The following is a 19,733-nucleotide window of genomic DNA, read 5'->3' as shown; positions in this document are numbered from 1 at the left end:
ACACTTATATACCTCGGGTTATTAACTTAGATATTTGAGGGACCTAGTTGGGAAACCTCTTGTGACTTCCGTCTTCGTACAAGTGGTACCTTGAAAGCTCGATGTTTTCACCTTGGAGATATTTGGGACAACCTTGTGTATATGGGTCTAGACCACTTGGGGTTGACCAAGACATCAACAACTTATTCCCTCAATAGGTATAAATAAATATAATGACTAATTCTATAAATTTTACTGAAAAAATATTTTATTGGCAACTATTTGACATGATAAATAAGGCTAATAGATAATCCAATAAATAAAGGATATATTTTTAAAAAATCTTAAGTTTTTATTTTTCATCGTAGAGGGTTTCTTTTTTTTATTTATTCTTACAGAGGTTTCTTATTTAAAAAAAGATAATATTACCTGGGCCTTCCCCATCAGTCTTACCTAGGCCTTCCTCCATCAGTCTTCGTCTGTTGCCTTCGTCCCACCGTCCTTCGTCTATCGTATTCATCTTCAATCTCATCTGCCTCCATTCTCACTCTGCCTCACCCTTTTCGTGACCACCTTTATCGTCATCGCCCTCTTTTGAGCACCCATAGTGGGGGAAGTAAGTGTGAGGCTCTTGTCAACTCTCCTATTGTTTTTCTCTCGTCGATGCTGGTCTCTTTTCATTATACCCCAATCTTGGAGCACAATAGGAACTACTAGCCGCTACATAGAGAAAGGCCTCATGGATGGAAGTAATAGTCACATGAAGGTGATAAGGCCTTGAGGGGCTTCATAGATGGAAGTGTTAGTCACACGAAGAGAGATCAAGAGTAATCTTATCTTTCAAAAAAAATAAAACCACCACAGCAGCATAACAAATAACTATTTAGTAACTTTTTCAAAAAATTTATCCAAAGTACTATGCATAACAAATAACTATTTAGTAACTTTAGCAATTTAGATTAAAAATTACACTCAGACAGATCTGACAGAAAAATTTTCAATACATGGGCTGACACCCGTGTAACCATTGTTAAAACAGTGTAAAGCACCAAGTTAACAATCATAATATAGAGTACAAACTACACATCGAGATGGATATTTCACTTCATTTAGATGCAGTACACGATTGGATTTGAAACCTCTAATCTGGAAAATTCTACCAGAAAATAAAACCACCACAGCAGCTAAGTTGGCAAATATTTTGTACAAAGTTGAGGCCGAATGGCTGCTTCTTCAAGACAAACTTGGTTTTGTGCATTCACTGGACAAACTGGATACAAAATTTTGAACTTATATTTACAACTTTTCTGTTAATACGAAATCAAGAAGCTTAGTTCAAACCCTTGGCTTCTGCTGTAAAAACGCTGTAATTCTTCAATCTTCTGGCCATAAAGGTTCTAACAACTGGTAAACAACATATAACTGACTATTTGCTCAATTCCTCTGATGATTATCAGCTGAGGAATCAACCCCTTCATTGATGGGGCTGTTCTGCTGATAAATAGAAGAATCCTGCTCCAGCTGTTCGTGTGGCTTCACTGACTGTGATGGTCGCTCGAAATCACGGATGTTATTAAGATTGATGGCCACTTCATTAAACCTTTGCTCCTGCTAAAGTAGCATGCAGAAATGCAGGATTAGCACAGTATGGTGTAGCCAAACTAGACCTTTAAACAGATCAAATAAATCAGAAAGATGCTAACTATGAAACATGACAATGAACTAGAACAATGTCAAGCACTTTCATTATAAATCACCAAGAAAAGGATAAAGTTGGGATGCTGTTTTATTCATATAAAAAGCTTCAGAATGATTGTCTCACAGAACCAAGACATTCCAGCAAGTGCAATCATAAGGAAAAGATGGTAGGAACCAAAACAAATAGCTGATGAACTAGAAGATGGATAGTCAACAATCTAAATGATTCTTCATGATATAGAAAAACCAAACTATGGGAGATGAGAATCTGGAGGTTTTGGTCCGATGGCCCATAATTATTGCAAAGCATTATATACGACCAGAAAAAAATCATATGGCCCATTCTGACACATTTAACATTTGACCATTATTGTTCATTTACCAACACCCAATAGCTTGATAAAGCTATATTTTATGATGGAATTTTGGAATATTCGAAGTCATTCATTTCACATGCCAAAACAAATACTTACATTTTGTAAAGCCTGCAGCTTTTTCTGCATGGCTTCATGCTCAGCTTTAACACGAAAAGGAACACCATCTTTTTGATATACATTATTTTGAGCCAAGTCCTCATCAATATCGCTTACGGTTGTCGCAAATGGGTGATTGGCTGGAATCCACCTGACTGTATCAGGGTCAATATCAGGTGGTATAGAATCACCTTCTTTTAGAAATACTGTTGGTCTCTTCCACTGATACACACGTGATCTCCTCTTCTGATGTACCGATTTTTGCTCTGTGGTAAGGGTTACTGGAGCCAGGCGATAAAGCTTCCCAAACATTTCAACAGTTGAACTACTTTTATCAATCTTCACGAATGGATTATTGAAAGGATCATCATACTTCATTGGCTTTGAGCTGTTAGATGGAAGCTTTAAAATAAGTATGTTTAATTGATAACTTTTGGTTCCAAAACAAACTTAATAGAAACATAAGTATTTGATTCATATACAAAAGATGGTTAGTTTGTCAAGAGAAGCTGGGTTTTCTGAGAAAAGCACTACAACATCATCTTCTTTTTAATATTCAAAAACATGAATTTTAAAAGTTCTAATCACCACATAAGTTATGCTTAAACTAGAATCTTGGTGCAAGGTTACTTTGAGGAAACACAGGGCAGCATCATCTTATTTGAGATATTTAAAAACAGAAATTAGAAAAATAATTATCCTAATTACCACAAAAAAATATATGCTTAAACCAGAAAGTTACTTCTAAGAGTTTAGGAACATTTTGACTTGGAAATCAAGGACAACTTTTAGCTATCCTAACTGTCCATTTGTCACTGTTGTTTATATAGGTTAAAGGATTTATCTAATAAGAGACACACTAAGTTCTTCACAATAAAACCACCTCATTGTTCCAAAAATCAGATGCCTAGACTGCACATATGGATGCAATTGGCAGGGGACACCATATAAGTCATATATGAAGACACCACAATCACTTTGCTGGAATGTACATTCAGTGAAGCTGATATATGCAATGTCACTCATTTTGGGATGCAAGGGACAGTGGTCCTCTATCCAACCCTTTTTGTCACTGATTTGAAGTGAGTAATCCAAGTCTTTATTTTCAAAAAGAAAAATTACAGCTGATGTTGCTTCAGCAGACCTAATTATTGCCCTGAAACTTGGTAAAGAATGATAATTGAGACTGATTGAGATGATGTCGGATGGTAGTAGGGATAAACTAAATTTTGAAAAGAATTTGACAATTGACAGACTATACCTATCAAGTAATTCTGCCTGTTTTTCTCCATCAACCTTTTCCATTGCAACACTCTCCCATTTCTTCAATTAGCATATGAAAATTTGCACATTTGTTCCTAACAACTGCTCATTTTTAGCTCTACTATGATTCATCAATACTATTTTAAAGAAGTAATCAATATGTTTGATGTGATTCATTAAAACATAAAACACTTCCTTAAATTTCCGTTGTTCTCTAATTCTTTTAATAATTATGATTCAGTATTCAATTATCTGAATACAGTTTCGTAACTCATATGTGCCCTCAATCATAGAGGTCATTAGGCACAATGAAGGATGCCCAATGCATTTTGCATACTAAACTTCGTATAGTTGTAAATAACAAGGTAATTACAAATAGTGATTTCATAAGGCGCTCGGGCACTCGCCTAAGCGCTCAGGCGAGACGAGGCAAGGCCCGAGCACCTCATTTAATATCCAGGCGATGTGCTTAAAAGAGGCGCCGCCTGGGCGCTCGCTTGAGCCTAGGCGTCGGGCGAGTGCCCGATTTAAACCAGGCGACCGAACCAGCATTTTAGGTCAGGTTCGATCGCATTTGCGTTAGTTGGTTCGTAGCCTCCCCCTCGCGACTTCCCTCCAACCCCAATCCTACTCGTGATTCCGCCGTCGACATTTCCTCTCTGCTGCCGTTGTCGCTGCTCTTCGCTGCCATTGGCGCTACTCTTTGCTGCCACTACCGTTGCCTCTCTCCACTGCTGCTCCTCTCTGCTGCCTCTCTCTACTGTCATTGCTACTGCCGCTGCTCTCCGCTACCGCCCGTTGTCACTGCCACAGTCGTTGCTCTCTGCTACTGTTGTCGCTGCTCTGCTGCTCTTCGCTGTTGCCCATTGCTACTATCGCTACTCTCCTCTACCACCTGCTATCGTTGCTCTCAGATAGCAGCCTTCTATCCGCGACTTAGTTCTCATCGTGACTCAGCTTCTCACCTCGGTCTCTTTCTCACACTCTACTGTTAACAGTAGAGAACATTTTAAAATATTAAAATATTTTTTTTTATATTTTAATATTTTTAATATTTCAACATATTAAATTTTTTTATATTTTAATATTTTAGATGACCTCGCTTCGCTCGGGCAAGCGCCTAACGCCTCGAGCGTTTTTAGACCTTAGTGCCTTTTGGCACCTAACGCTTTTTAAATCACTGATTATAGATTACCCCTATGGTTACTTAGGATTAGTATATTGATCCTCATATTTTAAAAAGTAGCATTAGGATCCCTAAACTTACGAAAGTAAAACATTTAACCCCGATTCTTCTAATGTTGTTAATTTTGTCATGAATGGAAAAGGTAAAAACTAAAAATTAATTTTATAGAAACTTCTACTTTCCTACCCTGCACACAGTAGATCAGATCACCAACGACGTCAGTGGCACGCAAGGCCGACAATGCCAGTAGCACGTGAGGCCGATGGCGCACAAGGGGAAAGGGGAATGGGACTTACAGCGAGGAGATGCGTGAAGCAGTTCTCGATCTCGTCGATCATGTTGGGCGCGTTGGAGACGGATGCGACAGCGGGAGGTGCCTCCTGCACCCCACCACAGGACTCCCTCCTAGAGTCCTATCGCATAAGGGAGTGGTAGAATTCCACCACCTCCGGCACCCGCCTCACGCTTGCTACCGCCGACCTAGACCCTAGCGTTGGCGACGGTGGAGGTGGAGGCAGGGGAGGTGGCCGCACTCCGCACTGCGGTGCGGATTTTACCGATGGGGCTGGCGACGGAATCGACGGGAGGCATGCCAAGTTGGAGCCTTTGCTTGTTGCGACGCGGGATGTGGTATGGGAAGACGACGTGAGGTCGACGCACTAGGGTGGTGTTACAAAGGAGATCTGGGCACTGACCTCGTGCGCCACCGGCATTGCCGGCCTTGCATGCCCCTGATGTCGCTAATGGTCTACTGTCTATGAAATTATTTTTTTTACCCTTTTCATTCACGTCAAAATTAACGACGTGAGGAGAATTGAGGTTGAATGTTTCACTTTCGTAAGTGTAAGGATCCCAATGCTACTTTTTAAAGTATACAGACTAGAATGCTAATCTTAGATAACTACAGGGAGTAATATGTAAACAGAATTGTAACCACCTATGACTATGACCAAATATGACTTGAGCTACAAAGTCAGTAATATAGCAAATACAATTTCAGAACATGTCATAACATGACAATTAATGCATATTACAATAAAAAGAAATATATTAAAACACAGTACTTACATGCCTCTCCTATCCGATCTTAGCTGGCCTCTTCTCACAAGATCAGCTACAGAACCTTGATAACTATGATCCTTTTTTTTAAGCATGATCCTCCTTGCAGCAATTGCTAAAATTGCAATTGCAATAGATAAAATTAACACAGATTTTGAAGGGGTAGTTCCTTTGAACTGAAATGAGGAAACTATCAGTACATAATGTGAGACATCACAGAAAAAAAAATGAAATACAAGGTCATTTATGGTCCTCTTCACAATGCAAAACACTGCAGGATCTGTACATACATTTGAAGTTTTGAAGCCAGCAAGTTATTCGTGCAAAGATGTCTCATAAAAATATTTTACATAACATTAATAAAGGTGTCCTTTTAGGTTTTAAGTAAATTCAAAATAATGAGAAGGGATAACAAGTCAAGCTTTTCTTTAAGATACTTTTACAAATTAGTATTTATGTACAAAAAATACTGTAAGGATACACATGAGTATTTAGGCACATCGATAAGACAACTACAGCAAAACAACGTAACATTAGCCAAAAAAGTTGGTGCAGAAGAAAATAGAATGAGGAATCATATGTACAAAGTTGAAAGTTCAACTAAATATAGATATGGTCTTCTTGGTAAAGCAGTAAAGCGAAACAAAAACTAAATAGTTATGGAGAAACATTTATTTGGTTAATTAGCTGTCTAGATGATACAACAGATGATTCAAGAAAAAAATTAGAAAAGAACGTACGACTTTTTCTCAGAAATTTCAAGCACCTCTTAATTTGACTAGCTGAAAATCACTCCACATTTTCACAAATCTTTTGGAGCGTCCACATTTCCACGGAAAAAAGGAAAAAAATTTAGGTTACAAAGCTGTTATTTTTTCTTGAGAAATGAAGTTCCAGTCTGATTTTAGTTGTCCCATTATGGAACATAGTGACTATAAATTTCCAAGGACGTCATATATTAAGGCATAAACTTGCGGATTCATCACCTGACGCAAACGAAAGAAGACAAAAGCAAAGGGAAAACAAGAACTCACAACAAGGGTTGCAGGAGGCAATGCATTAACCATATCCCTAAACGAATTGATTCTCCTCTCCCAATCCAGTCCTTTTCCATCGACCGGCACACTTGGGCCGTCATTACCCGCCGAATCAAGGGCTGAGGCCCTTATCGCAAAAACCCACCTCGACCTCCCGCAGTTCCATTTCGGTCGGGGAGAATCAAACCGAAACCAACATAGATTGGCCGAATTCCACCCCTTATCATCACGAAAGTGGTTCTGCAATCGGAGAGAAGCGGTAGAAAAAACTACAACCAAATGCAAGAAAAATCGAGCCAGCGAACAGCGATAAGAAGGAAAAGGAGATAAACCTGCGAATAAATGGATTGGAACGGAAGGAAGTAAATGGAGTTGGCGATCGATGTCATCGCAGCCTCAACATCAAATCTGAGCTTGCGAATTAGGTTTGGGTTAGAGTTCTCGCGAGGCAAATGTAGCGTCCTATAAATCGGTTTATATATCTATAACAGAATTCATATATAACGGTTTATAATGGGAACAAAACGGTAGTAACATGTCTTCACCACTTCATTTATATTTCTCGCATTTTGTATTAATGTGATAGATAATTAAAGCTATTCAATTATCCGAGACTTTTGACCGATAATAATTATTATTTTTCCTACAAGTCCTTTGATTCACAATAATTTTATTTTCTTTCTTGCTTGTAAGTCACATTATCATACAGTGAACGATACAAATCATTTATTGAAGAATTATTTTGAGGACAAAATCTTTTTAGGATCAAAAAGTGTTCCATCCCCCGTTGTTTTATTATACATTTAAGTTGATTTAAAAATCTCGAACACATGAAGGAATTATTTAGAAAATTTAAAGCACAAAATTCCATTTGCAAACTCAAAAGATATAGATATTGTGAAGACTCCCATGAGTCTTCAAAACCTCCATTTTCGTGCCCATTTGTTGGTGAGCTCTGTTTCAAGTTATCCGAACTTTCCGACTCCAGAAGCTGTTCGACAAAAATAATGTGGCATTGTCCATAAAGCTGCGCCATTTAACAATGCAAACAAGACTCAAGCATGCACTTTATATTTGTTTTGTTAAGCCACAAAATAAGGATGAAATCAATGTTTGAAACCTCCATTGATGCCAGATGTCAATCCTAAAAGAACAAGTAAAGGAGTGACCTCACAGTTGTACCAAGGTTGTATCTTTTATTGATTCAAAAAATAAGTTGCCATAAGGTCTGTCAAGGAATTCCTTATTTCAACTTAAAATGAAGATGCACAATATGAGGAAGCATGATAAAGTCAGCACAAGTCCAACACAGTTTGGTGAAACAAACACGACTTCAGTTCTTGGACGTTGTCAACATGAATCCCTTTTGTGGATCCTGATCTCCTGTCCAAAGAGAAAAGAGAATGATTTGTTAGAAGAAATGGTGACCAAATGAATTCCCAATGTAATACAGAAAGATGACCATTTTGAACCAGCAACCATGTGAACAATCACTCCTGTCAACTCGAGTTGCAAGAGAACAACAAACATCAATTAGTAAAGCAATGCGTAGAATAATTCAGTACATAAAGGACCTATTACTAGTTGCTTGTGCTATTGATGACCTAGAAAATATTGTTTTGGGAGGCAATATGTCTGAAGGAAATTTAAATATTAAACACCTTGACTAGATTGCTTACACTAAATTGTCTCGCCAATTTTAGTGACTTCATAAGGCACCATGATGTGCTCACCTGTTCTAGAATCCATGTGTTTATGTAGGAAAATATTCCCAAAAAACCTATGTGCACTATGTACTTATAACATGTAGAAGGAAACCAAATGAAAACAGTTCATTTTCAATGACAACATGACATAAGTTCAGGACTTTCAAGTGCCAACAGCTGCATCAACACCATTGTATTTAGGTTTTAATGAATTAGCTGAATACAGTAAACCTTTAAGTTATAGTCAGACAATTATTCACTTCATGCACTATCTCATATAATGGATGAAAATCATTTAGAAGATTCTAAAAACATAGTTGTCTACTTATTGATAGACAAATTAATCTATTATCAAGTAAGCCACAAGAACCGTTAGTTGTCTATAATTGTACTTGTCATGTTTGTAGTCTTAACAATAAGTTAGGCTTAGTTAAGGTATGATCACTATTGCCCTTTGATAACAATAAAGTTCACAATTATAGGTCACGTATAAACACTATTACTGTATTTAATAAAGTTCATAATATAGGTCACAGATAAAAATTGGGGGAAAATATCACAGTAACAAAGTCAACAAATACTAATTATTGAACAGGGGGCTTAAAAAACTGATTGTCCTGGTTGGTACAAACCAATATTACTGGCCTGATCTGGTCACATGGACCATCGGTTTTCGTCTGATATGGATTCATGCCATGCTCCTTACTGGGTGTACTGCCCAATTTTACTTGTTAAAATTGGGAGGTACAAGACAATAAGCCTACCACTTACCCCTATTATGTTTTACAGTTTTTGATAGCTTCCAGTGTTTTCCTTTTTTTTCCTTCTCTATCTTCATCATCACTCTCCTCTTGTCTTTCTGTTTTCATGCAGTTCACTCTCCCTTTGCAACTCGCCTCTTCAACCTTGCCGTCCTGCCACTACCATCTACTCTACCCTGCTGCATTGTCACTGCTTCTGCCTCCTCATAAGAGCCGCTATTGCCACCCTTGTTTCCAATACACCACCATCACCATCTTCCTCCTTCCTTTTTCTCTCTTTCATCCTTATAATATTCTCTTTTTATTTTTCACTAGTTATACATGCATACTTGGCAAAACGTGCAGTATAACCTCAACACACAGTTCTTCAAAGGTGATCATATCATTTTCCTAAAAAAGCAAGTTGATGAAACCACTGTGCCATAATAAATGCATCTAATGGCCTTGAGGCAGCCAAGAGATAATAGAGAATAGAACAAACTTCAATATAACAGCAATCTATGTAAAGCACCTGAATTTCAGGATAGTGGAGACAAACTTGATAGTTTATTCAGCAAATCAGAACTAAGATGAGTACATAATCACAATCAATTTGTATTTCATACTTCAACATGAAAGAAGACATTAAATTGGTCTTCTAGATTCCACCAAAAGAGAAATGACAATGAACCAAACTTGTATCTAATTATAACTTTTTGCCAAAGACCACATGAGGGGGTGAGTTAAACAAAAATAATTAAAGCAATACATTTTTAATTAATCCAATTTCACAAGTAATAAATTATTGATTTTGATACTAGGAAAAAAAACAAACCATAATACTGTCAGATAAAACATTCATAAAGATGGAAAGTCTAGAAGACTTCTGGGAATACATGAAAAAGCTGATCTAGACAATATTATTTTATCTTCTTATGATTTTATAAATAACACAATAATGTTCTTTTTTTGTTGGTCTCTTGGTGACAAGAAGTTTGAAAAAAATAAATACTTCAACCTTTTTCTATCTTTGCCAACAAATTTGAATTTGTCCTTGTAAGTGGTCCTGGTCCTTGTTCTTAAGAACAATTATTTAAGATGAAGATTGTTTTAATGTTTAATCATTATTCTTTCTCTTCCTTCATTCTTCAGCTTTCTTTTCTCCTACCTTCAATGTATCACCACCTTCCTCTCTTGTTTTTATTTCTCTCTTCTATAGTTTCTATCAGCATCACTAGCCCTATGGTCAGATCCATTGACTCACTGATCCATATAACATCTGACCACCCGGTAAAAGAATATTTTTCCCCAATAAAGCCATTGGTTAATTTTCCCTCTACAGCCTTATACAGCATAATTTCCACCATGACACAGGAAACTACCTAAACAGCAGAAATCATTTAATTGCAGCAAAGACTTCCTGCTCCATTCGGTTATACTAAAATGAGTAATACTGTTGTCAGAACAAACATTCATGATTCATTACAATCACCATAGCCTTTATCAGCCATTTTTTTCTTATACAATCACCAAAACTTCCAGGTCAGGGGGAATGTTCTCCTATCAAATACAATCGGAAACCATAGTCGTAGCAAAATTAGCAAGCCAATTGGATGGCCCATTAGCTAGAACATTAAAATTAAGAAAAATTCCCGGCCCTGTAAGAGAAGATAAATACTACTAAAGCTGATTATTCTTAAGGCTTAACCACCACAAAATCAAATCTTTATCATAAATCTAAAATTACCAACACATACCTTATTCCATAAGAAAGATGTATCAATTCCAATAGATCAAAGGAACAATAAAGCAGCATCTCTAAATCCAAAAGATCCTATCTTTCTCACATATACAGTACTAGGCGAATCCCAAAAAAGAGGGATGCATCATCAAACCAAATTCTGCTTTGTAATAACCGAAGCGACAAAAAGAATTCCGAAACACTCATCAAGATTCAATCTTTCTCAAATGCTAACTGCTAGAATAACCCCGAATCGAGGAACAGATTATCAAAACTAAACCTTGATCGGCAAGAGACAATGATCCTAACTCCTTTTTTCTTTAGGATCAACGTTATCAAAATCTCCAAAAGAGGATGTACCACCATAGTCGAATCTTGAACCTAAAATCATGCATTTAGATTAATCAAAGCATAAGAGTAGAGGGATTTGAAACGGAGCCAAACCATCAGAAAGGGGAAAGGCGAACGGAGAAGAGGATCAGGCGTTGGCGGAGGAGGGGATGAGCGGGATGCCTGCGGCGGCGCCCTGGACCTGCTTCGCCTTCTTCTTCTTCTCTTCCAATTCGCGGATCTTCTGCATCTGGAGCATGCGCTCCATGACGAGCTCGTACTCGCACTTCTCGTAGGTGTGGCGCTCGGATTCGCACTTCCACGGCAGGAAGAACTCCGCGGAGCGGCACTTATTGAGGGGGATAAGGAGGTGGGCGCACTGGTCGCGGTAGGAGATAGGCACCCGATTATACATCATCTCCTGCTGCGTTGCGATCATCGGCTTCGATGAGCCCAGCTTCACCTCCTCCTCCGCCATTCCTCTCTCTCGAAACTCTGCTATCGATCTCAATCTCTCTCTGGTTTGGCCTTTGGACTCTAATCGAGGCGCGGTTGCGGTCCTATATGACGATTGACGGCGAGAATCTGCGACTCAACCCAAACACCCTTTGGGTTCTCCTGTTTGGTGTGGATTCTCTCCAACATATTTGTAAATTGGATTGTCCAATACAGATCAGAACCGGTCCCTGATGTGGCCCCACTTTATCAATGGCGTAAACCGTTGCGTTCCATACTCACAATAACTGCAGAGGATCCCATCGCGGTGATTGCCATCTTTCACCCGTTTCCGTTCCTCGTTCATATTCCGTTCTCCCCAGAGAAAAGGAATAGCGAGGAGGATTCGTTCGATCTGATTTGATCCCATCCGATCCAGTCGGGACCCTCCTTGCCTTGGCATCAGCTCCCATGGCGACGATCGGGAACAACAGCATGAACGCCAAGCTCGTGAGTCAACCCTCTGAATTCCGCTCCTTTTATCTCGATTTCTCCGATACAAAACTTGGATGTTCTTGAAACCTAGGTCTTGCTCGGAGACATGGGCACCGGGAAGTCCAGCCTCGTCCTTCGGTTCGTCAAGGGCCAGTTCCTCGAATTCCAGGTCCCCGTTGCACCGCTTTGTTTTGTTGATTTTGATTTGACGGTTTTGTGACATACCGTTGTCTTTGGATCGATTGCAGGAATCCACGATTGGGGCGGCCTTTTTCTCGCAGACACTGGCGGTGAGCGATGCGACGGTGAAGCTTGAGATTTGGGATACGGCCGGGCAGGAGAGATACCACAGCTTGGCTCCGATGTACTACAGAGGAGCGGCGGCAGCGATAATTGTGTATGATATATGCAGGATGGTGTGTGGTGTCTCATCCTGGTTCATTCAATTTAGTTCAATTTGTTCAGGAGACAGATGGCTGAAAATTACAACTATCACGTACTTACAATCCTTGTCCTTGTTTTTTATCTATTTGATCTCCATGAGTTCAGGAATCGTTTGAGAGGGCTAAGAAGTGGGTGCAAGAGCTACAAAAACAAGGTCTGTTAAAGCTGGAACATCTTGATCTCTGCCAATTGATTTACTGATGATTTTTTATGTTAATGTGGATACTCTACTGTAGGTAATCCCAACATGGTGACTGCTCTTGCTGGAAATAAATGTGATTTAGCAGATAAAAGGGAAGTTCTGACAGAGGCAAGTTGGTCGCATGGACTTTATCATCAATGTGATCCCTTTCGTCAAATGCAACTTTAGTGGTTGTTAGTAGACTATTTATTCTAAATGTGTTGCATTATTTGCTGAAACTATGGCTTCATGTCGAGGGTAAATCCAAAAATCAATTAGCTTAGTTAGTTAAGCTCAGGCATCATGAACTCTTAGTTGCTGGTTGATTCATTTGGATACATTCGGAAGCTCATGAGTTTGAATATACATATAATTTTCCTGTCTGGTTACCCAAGAAAATGGGCAATATGGCTGTAGATGAATTTATTTTTTATTTTTATTAAGTTAAATCTCCAGATACAAAACACATTATTTTATTACTGATCGTTTAGATTTTCATGAGATTGTGGACTGGAGATGCTGGTGTAATTCCTGTGTGGAAGAAATGTGAAACATCTTTTTTGATTTTTTGCATTGCAGGAAGCACAGGCATATGCTGAAGAGAATGGACTTTTCTTCATGGAAACCTCTGCTAAAGCTGCCATCAATGTGAATGACATATTTTATGAAATAGGTATGATGTTTGGTATTTTCATGCTACCAGTGGAAGGGTGAGCTTGTTAATCGTATGACATGGTAAACCATAGGTGGAAATGAAGCAGTTACTCTGTCCTTAAGTGGGAGTGGGAGTCTCATGATTATTTCTGATACCTTCTAGTCCAAAATTCATCTACATAGCAAATATCCTAATATTTTGAATATTACTTAATCTGATAAGAATCATGTTTCTATTTATGTCGGACTAAATTTTCTTAACAGGATGGTCTACATTATTTTGGAATATCTACCTGCTGCACGTATATAAGATCTACACTAGATGATCTGATTAATAGGATCATACTTTACCTATCATGTAATTTGATTCCTGCAACTCCTAATTTGTTCGATTATATCAGTCCAGAGCTTCTTGAGCTTTCAGGGCTTATGTATTTTTCTTCTTTATCACTTCAGCTTTTGTAATTCTTGTTGTATTAGTTTCCCCAAACCTCACTTCCTTTGAAGTTTTTGGCCAGTTTGCTTTTAATTTTTTTGGTTAATTTAAGAACTTTGAATCTTATATTATGTAATGACACTTAGCTGTTTTTCATTGTAAAATATAAATTTGTGGTATTCTTTATGAAACAGCAAAAAGATTACCTCGTGCTCAGCCAATTCAGCAGCCAGCAGGAATGGTTCTTGCAGATAGACCTGCTGAAAGATCACAATCTTCAGCATGCTGTTCTTAGGTAAGAAACAAGTTTTTTTTATCGTTGTGCAATAGGCTTGTCTTACAAGGTGGGTAAAGATTGTAGATATAGTTTGTTTGGTGCATAGTATGTACATTAGACTAACAAGATTAGACTTCGGTGAGACTTTGCTTTGCTTTCTGCATATGTATGAAATATATTAGTTTCAACAGCATGTATTTGTGACATGTTATCTTACCTATTAGTCTGCCCTTTATGTATCAATTGAAATCACCTCTGCAGGTTGTTGCTATTCTACTGTAGGGAGTGAATTGAAGAGGGCTGTCTCTAACTGTGGAGTGATGATGTAATTGTTCTGTTTCATCTTCCCTCTGTACTGAAAGCTGCTTGAAGATTCCAACTCTAGTTTTGAACCCTGTATATTTTCTGTCATGCGGTTTTCATCAAACTCATGTTGTGAATTTTTCTGATGTAATTAGTGTGTTTCATGGAATTTGGAATGACAAGCCTATTTAGGGTCACAAAACATGCCTGCGGTGAAAAGCTATTTAGGCTCAGATTGTGTGGCCAACTTTTAGTTGTTTTTACCGCAAGCCTGCAAGTAACTGGCAAGTAGAGGATGAGGCTGAGCAGAAGATATCCATCAGGTTCAGACGGCAGACGACACAATGTGGGGTACGATCAATAAGTGACCTGACACGATCTGATCCATGAAATGATATCACGAGCTCACTGTGGACGAACCACAGATCATAGAGATCTCTGGATCCTTTTGCCTACTACTCTTTTGCACATGAAAAGTAAATTGAGTTTATATATATATATATATATATATATATATATATATATATATATATATATAGAAAACACCTGATTATGTTATATCGAATATTAATTCAACGAAAAACACGTGCTTTAAATAAAACATGACATCTTGTGCAATTCCAAGTGACATTAATGTGAAGATGGATCAGAAAATAAAAAGACGCATGTGAAGTAGTGGACAAATCACATTTGTTCTACTTTGTTGCAATAAAAAGATTAGACATTTATCAAACCTTGTGTATTTTCTCTCTTTTCGTTTTGGTTGGACTGAACTCATTAGTGCTCACCAGTCAGCACGACCTTTATTTTCTTGTTTGTTTGGCCTTACTACTCTCCAGAACTATCCTGCAAATTGACGTGGAGAAAAGAGAGAAAAGAGAGAAAAGGAAGGTAAAGTCCTTTCCAGCTAGCACTAGCACTGAGCATTGCCACTATAAATATGGCATCCTACTGCCTCTCTATTGTCATAAGCAAACCCCAGAGGCCACAGAGGAGGAAGACGATGGGATCCACCAAGAAAGCTTCAGTGCTCCTCGTTCTCCTCCTCTCCCTTCTCCTAATTGCTTCTGGTAGGACTTCTTTTTCTTTTGGAGAACTACAAAGTTAGCAGTGAATTTGGACGACTAATCAAGAGATAAAAGCTGTTGGAATCACTTGCCGTGAAATCAAACCGAGATCTACTTGCCTGTTGTCTTCCTTTATGAGATTGGTGACCAAAAATATCTGAATGCATTGTGATGTAAAGTGTTGTAACCTGGAACTGCTGTTGTTGGGAATGTCATGCAGAGGAAATGGTAGCGGTGGAAGGCAGGACGTGCGAGTCGGCGAGCACCAGGTTCAAGGGGACGTGCGTGAGGAGCAGCAACTGCGCCAGCGTCTGCCAGGGCGAGGGCTTCCCCGACGGCAAGTGCGAGGGCGTCCGTCGCCGGTGCATGTGCAGGAAGCCCTGCTGAAGAAGCCCCTCCACCTGTTTCTCATCACCGTCGTTACTACGTTGGCGTGCATCTTACCATGACCTTCCTGGTTTCTCCTTTGTTTTCTTGACCTACTACTTGCAGGAGACTACGTTTGGAGTAGCCAATAAGAGGAGTGTCAACACTGCGTTGTGCTCTATGTTTGTGTCTGTGGATCGATGTGTGTTGTTGCTTGTTTTGGGTGAATAGTAGTGGTATAAAAATCTCTTTTCAGTAAAGCTAATTTTTCCTCCATCAGCATACTTCTCAAGCCTCGATTCATGAAGTCTGACAGAGGCTGCCTTAAAATCTTTAGGAGTTCTATTGCAGCATGAAATCTTGTCTGTTCTACATAGGAAGAAGATTGACGAAAGGAAGGATGGATCTGCACGTCTCCTGTACATAGTATGGAGAGTGCAGATCAGATCACTATTTCCTTATTGGGGTATGCTGCTCAGACACACTCTTCTTCCATTTACATTTCTGGAAGAAAGTAAGAACTTATGGAGGAACAGTCCTATTCTCATCTTTTGTTCTTGTTGCATCAAGGAAAGGGGCTTTGGTTGGCATCACATGCCAATGACTATATTGTATATCATTCTATTAATTATACTTACTTCTTTTGTTAAACAGTATTTTATTGAACATATTAATCAAATAATTATATCCATTAGCTTATTAGAATATTTTGTAAAACTACTAAAATCATATCTGTAACAATATAAACAATGCATTTTCCAATTCTTCAAGAATAAAAATCCTCAAAAGTTGCAAAATCTCAGAAAAATAAACCACTCCAAGGCAAAAAGAGAGGGGAAAAAAAGAATGAAAGATGTCAAATGACTCAGAATAAACTGTGCAGGTATCTATCCTTTTTCTAGAACTTGCTAGTGGCTCATAAGTTCATGTAGCAAATTCCAAGAATGAGCTGCTCCCATTGCATCAACTGTTGATCATCCTGAGAACAATGACAGACAAGCTGTGTATCAAACCCAGCTTTGTCGCCGATAGACTGAAAGTGTGAGAAATATAAGAGTCATTGTCTCCATGCTAGACCTGTAGGCAGTAGTCAAATATTAGTGATTTTACACTATTCTCATGAAACAAATCTACTACTCTATTGTTCTTACTCTGATCCATGTCAATATTTTTTTGTTGTCTCAGGTAAGAATTTAACCAACAACAAAGTCACTTTTTAGGTACTATATAAATAATTAAAAGCAGCCAAACAAGCATTTTCCACAGTGTGGTTTATCTGTCAACCTAAACTCCATGCAAGCCCAGGAAATGAACAGTGGATGTTTACTAGGATACAGAAGCTGAAGACAAGTTATGAGTCATGGAGATAGGAACGGCATCTGATCTCTTATGAAGGCAAACTATACACAACATAAAAGCCTCAAATATAAGTTGTCTACACACACAAGGATAAGCCATCATCAAAGAAAATGAACACCAGCATGATGTATATGTTATGACAAACATTCAGCATGATGATGAAATCATCAGCATAGGAAATATATGAGTAGTATGTTTTAGAAGGCACCATGAATTGTGTGTTAAGGATCAATGAGACATTACCTTACAACAACAAAATAATGTTTAAAAGCATCAATCAATTGTCTGAATCATAAGTTGAAATAGTATATATTATATTTTCATGCAAGGATCTTCCATTAGTCAGATGATCCAAATAGTACTAAATCTTATTAGTTTTCGCTGATAAACGTTGCGATCGGAAAACCCTGACTCCTTTACATGATACTTGAGCTTCTAATTGTCAGCAAGTTTTAAGTTTCTGAAATATCCACAAAATCCCGAGTCATTAACCATGTTAAGACAACATGGAATAGAATGAAATCGAAAACTTATCCCAATTGATCAATGGAAAAACCATTGCATGAAAAGGGTAATAGATGATACTTACAAAGAAGCAAAAAGGAGAAGGATTCTCCTGGGATTGATGGCCCTTCTGGGATTAAACTTCCTACATCTTCTGTCTCCTACATCTGAAATAGAAATATTGGCTGCAACTTTGAAACCAGAGCTTGCTTAAATTGCTCCATGTGAGAACTGGCTGCTATTAGAGAGAGAAAAAAAGAATTCTACTTTAGGATATGGACTATTGAGACATGGCAAATTAATTGTTCACAATCTAAAATGAGTCTTACCAGCAATTGAATAGTGAATCTGAGGTGAAGAAGTTAAAGTACACCATCACAGTATCATATTTAGCAGAAATGGATAACAAGCTATACATTTGAGACAAAAGTTACAGAGTAGGCCAAATCTAAAAATCACATGCAATGGAATGTCATGAAATGGTCCTTTTACATCTTTGATGCAAACAAATATGCAAAGACAGAGATACAAGCATCAACCACCTCAATTTCCATGCTAATTGTGTGTTCCTAGTCTCTTGATCTTATTTTCTTCATTAGTTGTTAATCCATACACACATTCCATACCTTTAACGACAACCTTTTTGGTTGCATCATCCACATCTTAGATTAAAACACTTTGGTAACAACATGTAGCTACATGATATTACAGGGATAATTGCATTAGGTATCATAGGATTGCTCACTGTCATTGTTGGGTTTCCAAGGCACCTATTAGAAGACCCTTTGAGCCTCTCAATATCTAATACTACATCTCCTGCTGTATCTGTAGCTATGACTCCACTCTGCAACAAATTGCATGAAAAACAATTACACAAAAGATTCTGTAGCTATAACTTCACTCTGCAACAAATTGCATGAAAAGCAATTGCAGAAAAGATTCCGATACATGTAGACCAGAAAATGAAAAGGAAACAATATTCCAATTGTGCTAAAATAATCTATTTTTTTATGAAATAAAAACCTTCATTAAACAGATAGACCCTTTATGTTTGAGATGGTGCCATACTGGAAGTAGTTGCTTGAGTTGCACAAAATAGAGAAGATAGTGGACATTTGTTCCATTGCCTGGTCTAAGATAAAAGAATACCGCAACAAAAAGCTTCAGGTCTTTCGACTAGAGAATATAGTCTTCTATATATGTTTGGCTACATCGGTATGATTCGTAGTGGACAATACCATGTTCTTGAATGCACATATGTCATTGGCAAACTACCATTATAGTTCATAGAAACTGAAATATCTCGAACACCTAAATTAAGGTCTCCATTTCAGATGCTACTGATGTCACTCAAGGGACTGCAACACCAATTGGCACTCCAGAATTAAATGAACTTCAATGACCAACCAAATATGAAGATAAATTAGAAGAGATAGAATCATCGCATTATATGCAGATGGACCAAAACCAACAGACTTGTTCATAAAATCATCGCGAAGAAAATGATTCAACAATACCACTTGCTTCACACCCTGCAACTCCCAATTCTTGTTTCGCAACCTGCAAAATCAGAGCTTTTGCCGTAAGTGATACTACAAGAATTAAAACATACGAAAACTCTGACAAAGCTACAACCACAAACACAGTTCTTTCTCTTTTTCTTGGTCCTAGCAAAAAGAACAAAGAAGAATGGAAAGCTGAGACAATTCATTTGAAGGACGAACCCAACCCAACCCACGACCGGACCCGACCCGGCCTCAGTCCGACCGACATGATCTCCGACCAATAGTGGGCCCAACAGAATCCAATCAGCCGATGAAATGCCCGTGACCAAATACCCCGGTTAATGCTTCAACTCGAGTCCTCCAAATTGGAAGTGAGACCTTTTTACTACCACTTCATTTATCCACTTGTTCTAACATTAGCAACTCGAGTAAACTTTTTTTCCTTTTTTGTTTTTGTGCTCATATCACCCAACCCTATCCGAAGCATTTCTCATT

The 19,733-nt window shown here is 38.3% G+C and overlaps 3 protein-coding genes and 1 long non-coding RNA gene across 6 annotated transcripts; 2 read left to right on the top strand and 2 right to left on the bottom strand.

Annotated features, from left to right (window-relative positions):
- Positions 1–1,047: 1,047 nt before the first annotated feature.
- LOC135611215 (protein MULTIPLE CHLOROPLAST DIVISION SITE 1-like) lies at positions 1,048–7,173 on the bottom strand. 2 transcript variants are annotated; one of them, XM_065106701.1, is made up of 5 exons: positions 7,028–7,172; positions 6,693–6,935; positions 5,668–5,834; positions 2,151–2,538; positions 1,048–1,587 (listed from the first exon to the last, which is right to left on the bottom strand). In XM_065106701.1, exons 1-5 carry the CDS (start codon positions 7,082–7,084, stop codon positions 1,414–1,416), a joined length of 1,029 nt encoding a protein of 342 aa, XP_064962773.1. In that variant the 5' UTR covers positions 7,085–7,172; the 3' UTR covers positions 1,048–1,413. The 2 variants fall into 2 exon arrangements, with proteins under 2 accessions (XP_064962773.1, XP_064962772.1); XM_065106700.1 differs by having other exon boundaries at positions 1,179–1,590; positions 7,028–7,173.
- A 698-nt stretch (positions 7,174–7,871) lies between these two features.
- On the bottom strand, positions 7,872–11,781 carry LOC135611214 (NADH dehydrogenase [ubiquinone] 1 beta subcomplex subunit 7-like). Its single transcript, XM_065106699.1, has 2 exons — positions 11,327–11,781; positions 7,872–8,078 (listed from the first exon to the last, which is right to left on the bottom strand). Exon 1 carries the CDS (start codon positions 11,688–11,690, stop codon positions 11,361–11,363), a length of 330 nt encoding a protein of 109 aa, XP_064962771.1. The 5' UTR covers positions 11,691–11,781; the 3' UTR covers positions 7,872–8,078; positions 11,327–11,360.
- A 194-nt stretch (positions 11,782–11,975) lies between these two features.
- On the top strand, positions 11,976–14,639 carry LOC135611213 (ras-related protein RHN1-like). 2 transcript variants are annotated; one of them, XM_065106698.1, is made up of 8 exons: positions 11,976–12,157; positions 12,234–12,311; positions 12,391–12,558; positions 12,692–12,740; positions 12,823–12,896; positions 13,347–13,440; positions 14,052–14,152; positions 14,417–14,639. In XM_065106698.1, the coding sequence occupies exons 1-7, from the start codon at positions 12,119–12,121 to the stop codon at positions 14,150–14,152; spliced, it is 603 nt and encodes a 200-aa protein (XP_064962770.1). In that variant the 5' UTR covers positions 11,976–12,118; the 3' UTR covers positions 14,417–14,639. The 2 variants fall into 2 exon arrangements, with proteins under 2 accessions (XP_064962770.1, XP_064962769.1); XM_065106697.1 differs by having other exon boundaries at positions 11,978–12,157; positions 14,396–14,639.
- Positions 14,640–15,366: 727 nt separating this feature from the next.
- LOC135611212 (uncharacterized) lies at positions 15,367–15,940 on the top strand. Its single transcript, XR_010486463.1, has 2 exons — positions 15,367–15,507; positions 15,725–15,940. It is a non-coding gene; the product is annotated as an uncharacterized LOC135611212 (long non-coding RNA).
- Positions 15,941–19,733: the final 3,793 nt, after the last annotated feature.

Source organism: Musa acuminata, chromosome BXJ2-4 (genome assembly GCF_036884655.1).
Source record: "Musa acuminata AAA Group cultivar baxijiao chromosome BXJ2-4, Cavendish_Baxijiao_AAA, whole genome shotgun sequence".
In the NCBI taxonomy this organism is placed as follows: Eukaryota; Viridiplantae; Streptophyta; class Magnoliopsida; order Zingiberales; family Musaceae; genus Musa; species Musa acuminata.
Note: the sequence above shows the minus strand (reverse complement) of the source record. Positions and strands in the feature narration are given on the sequence as shown.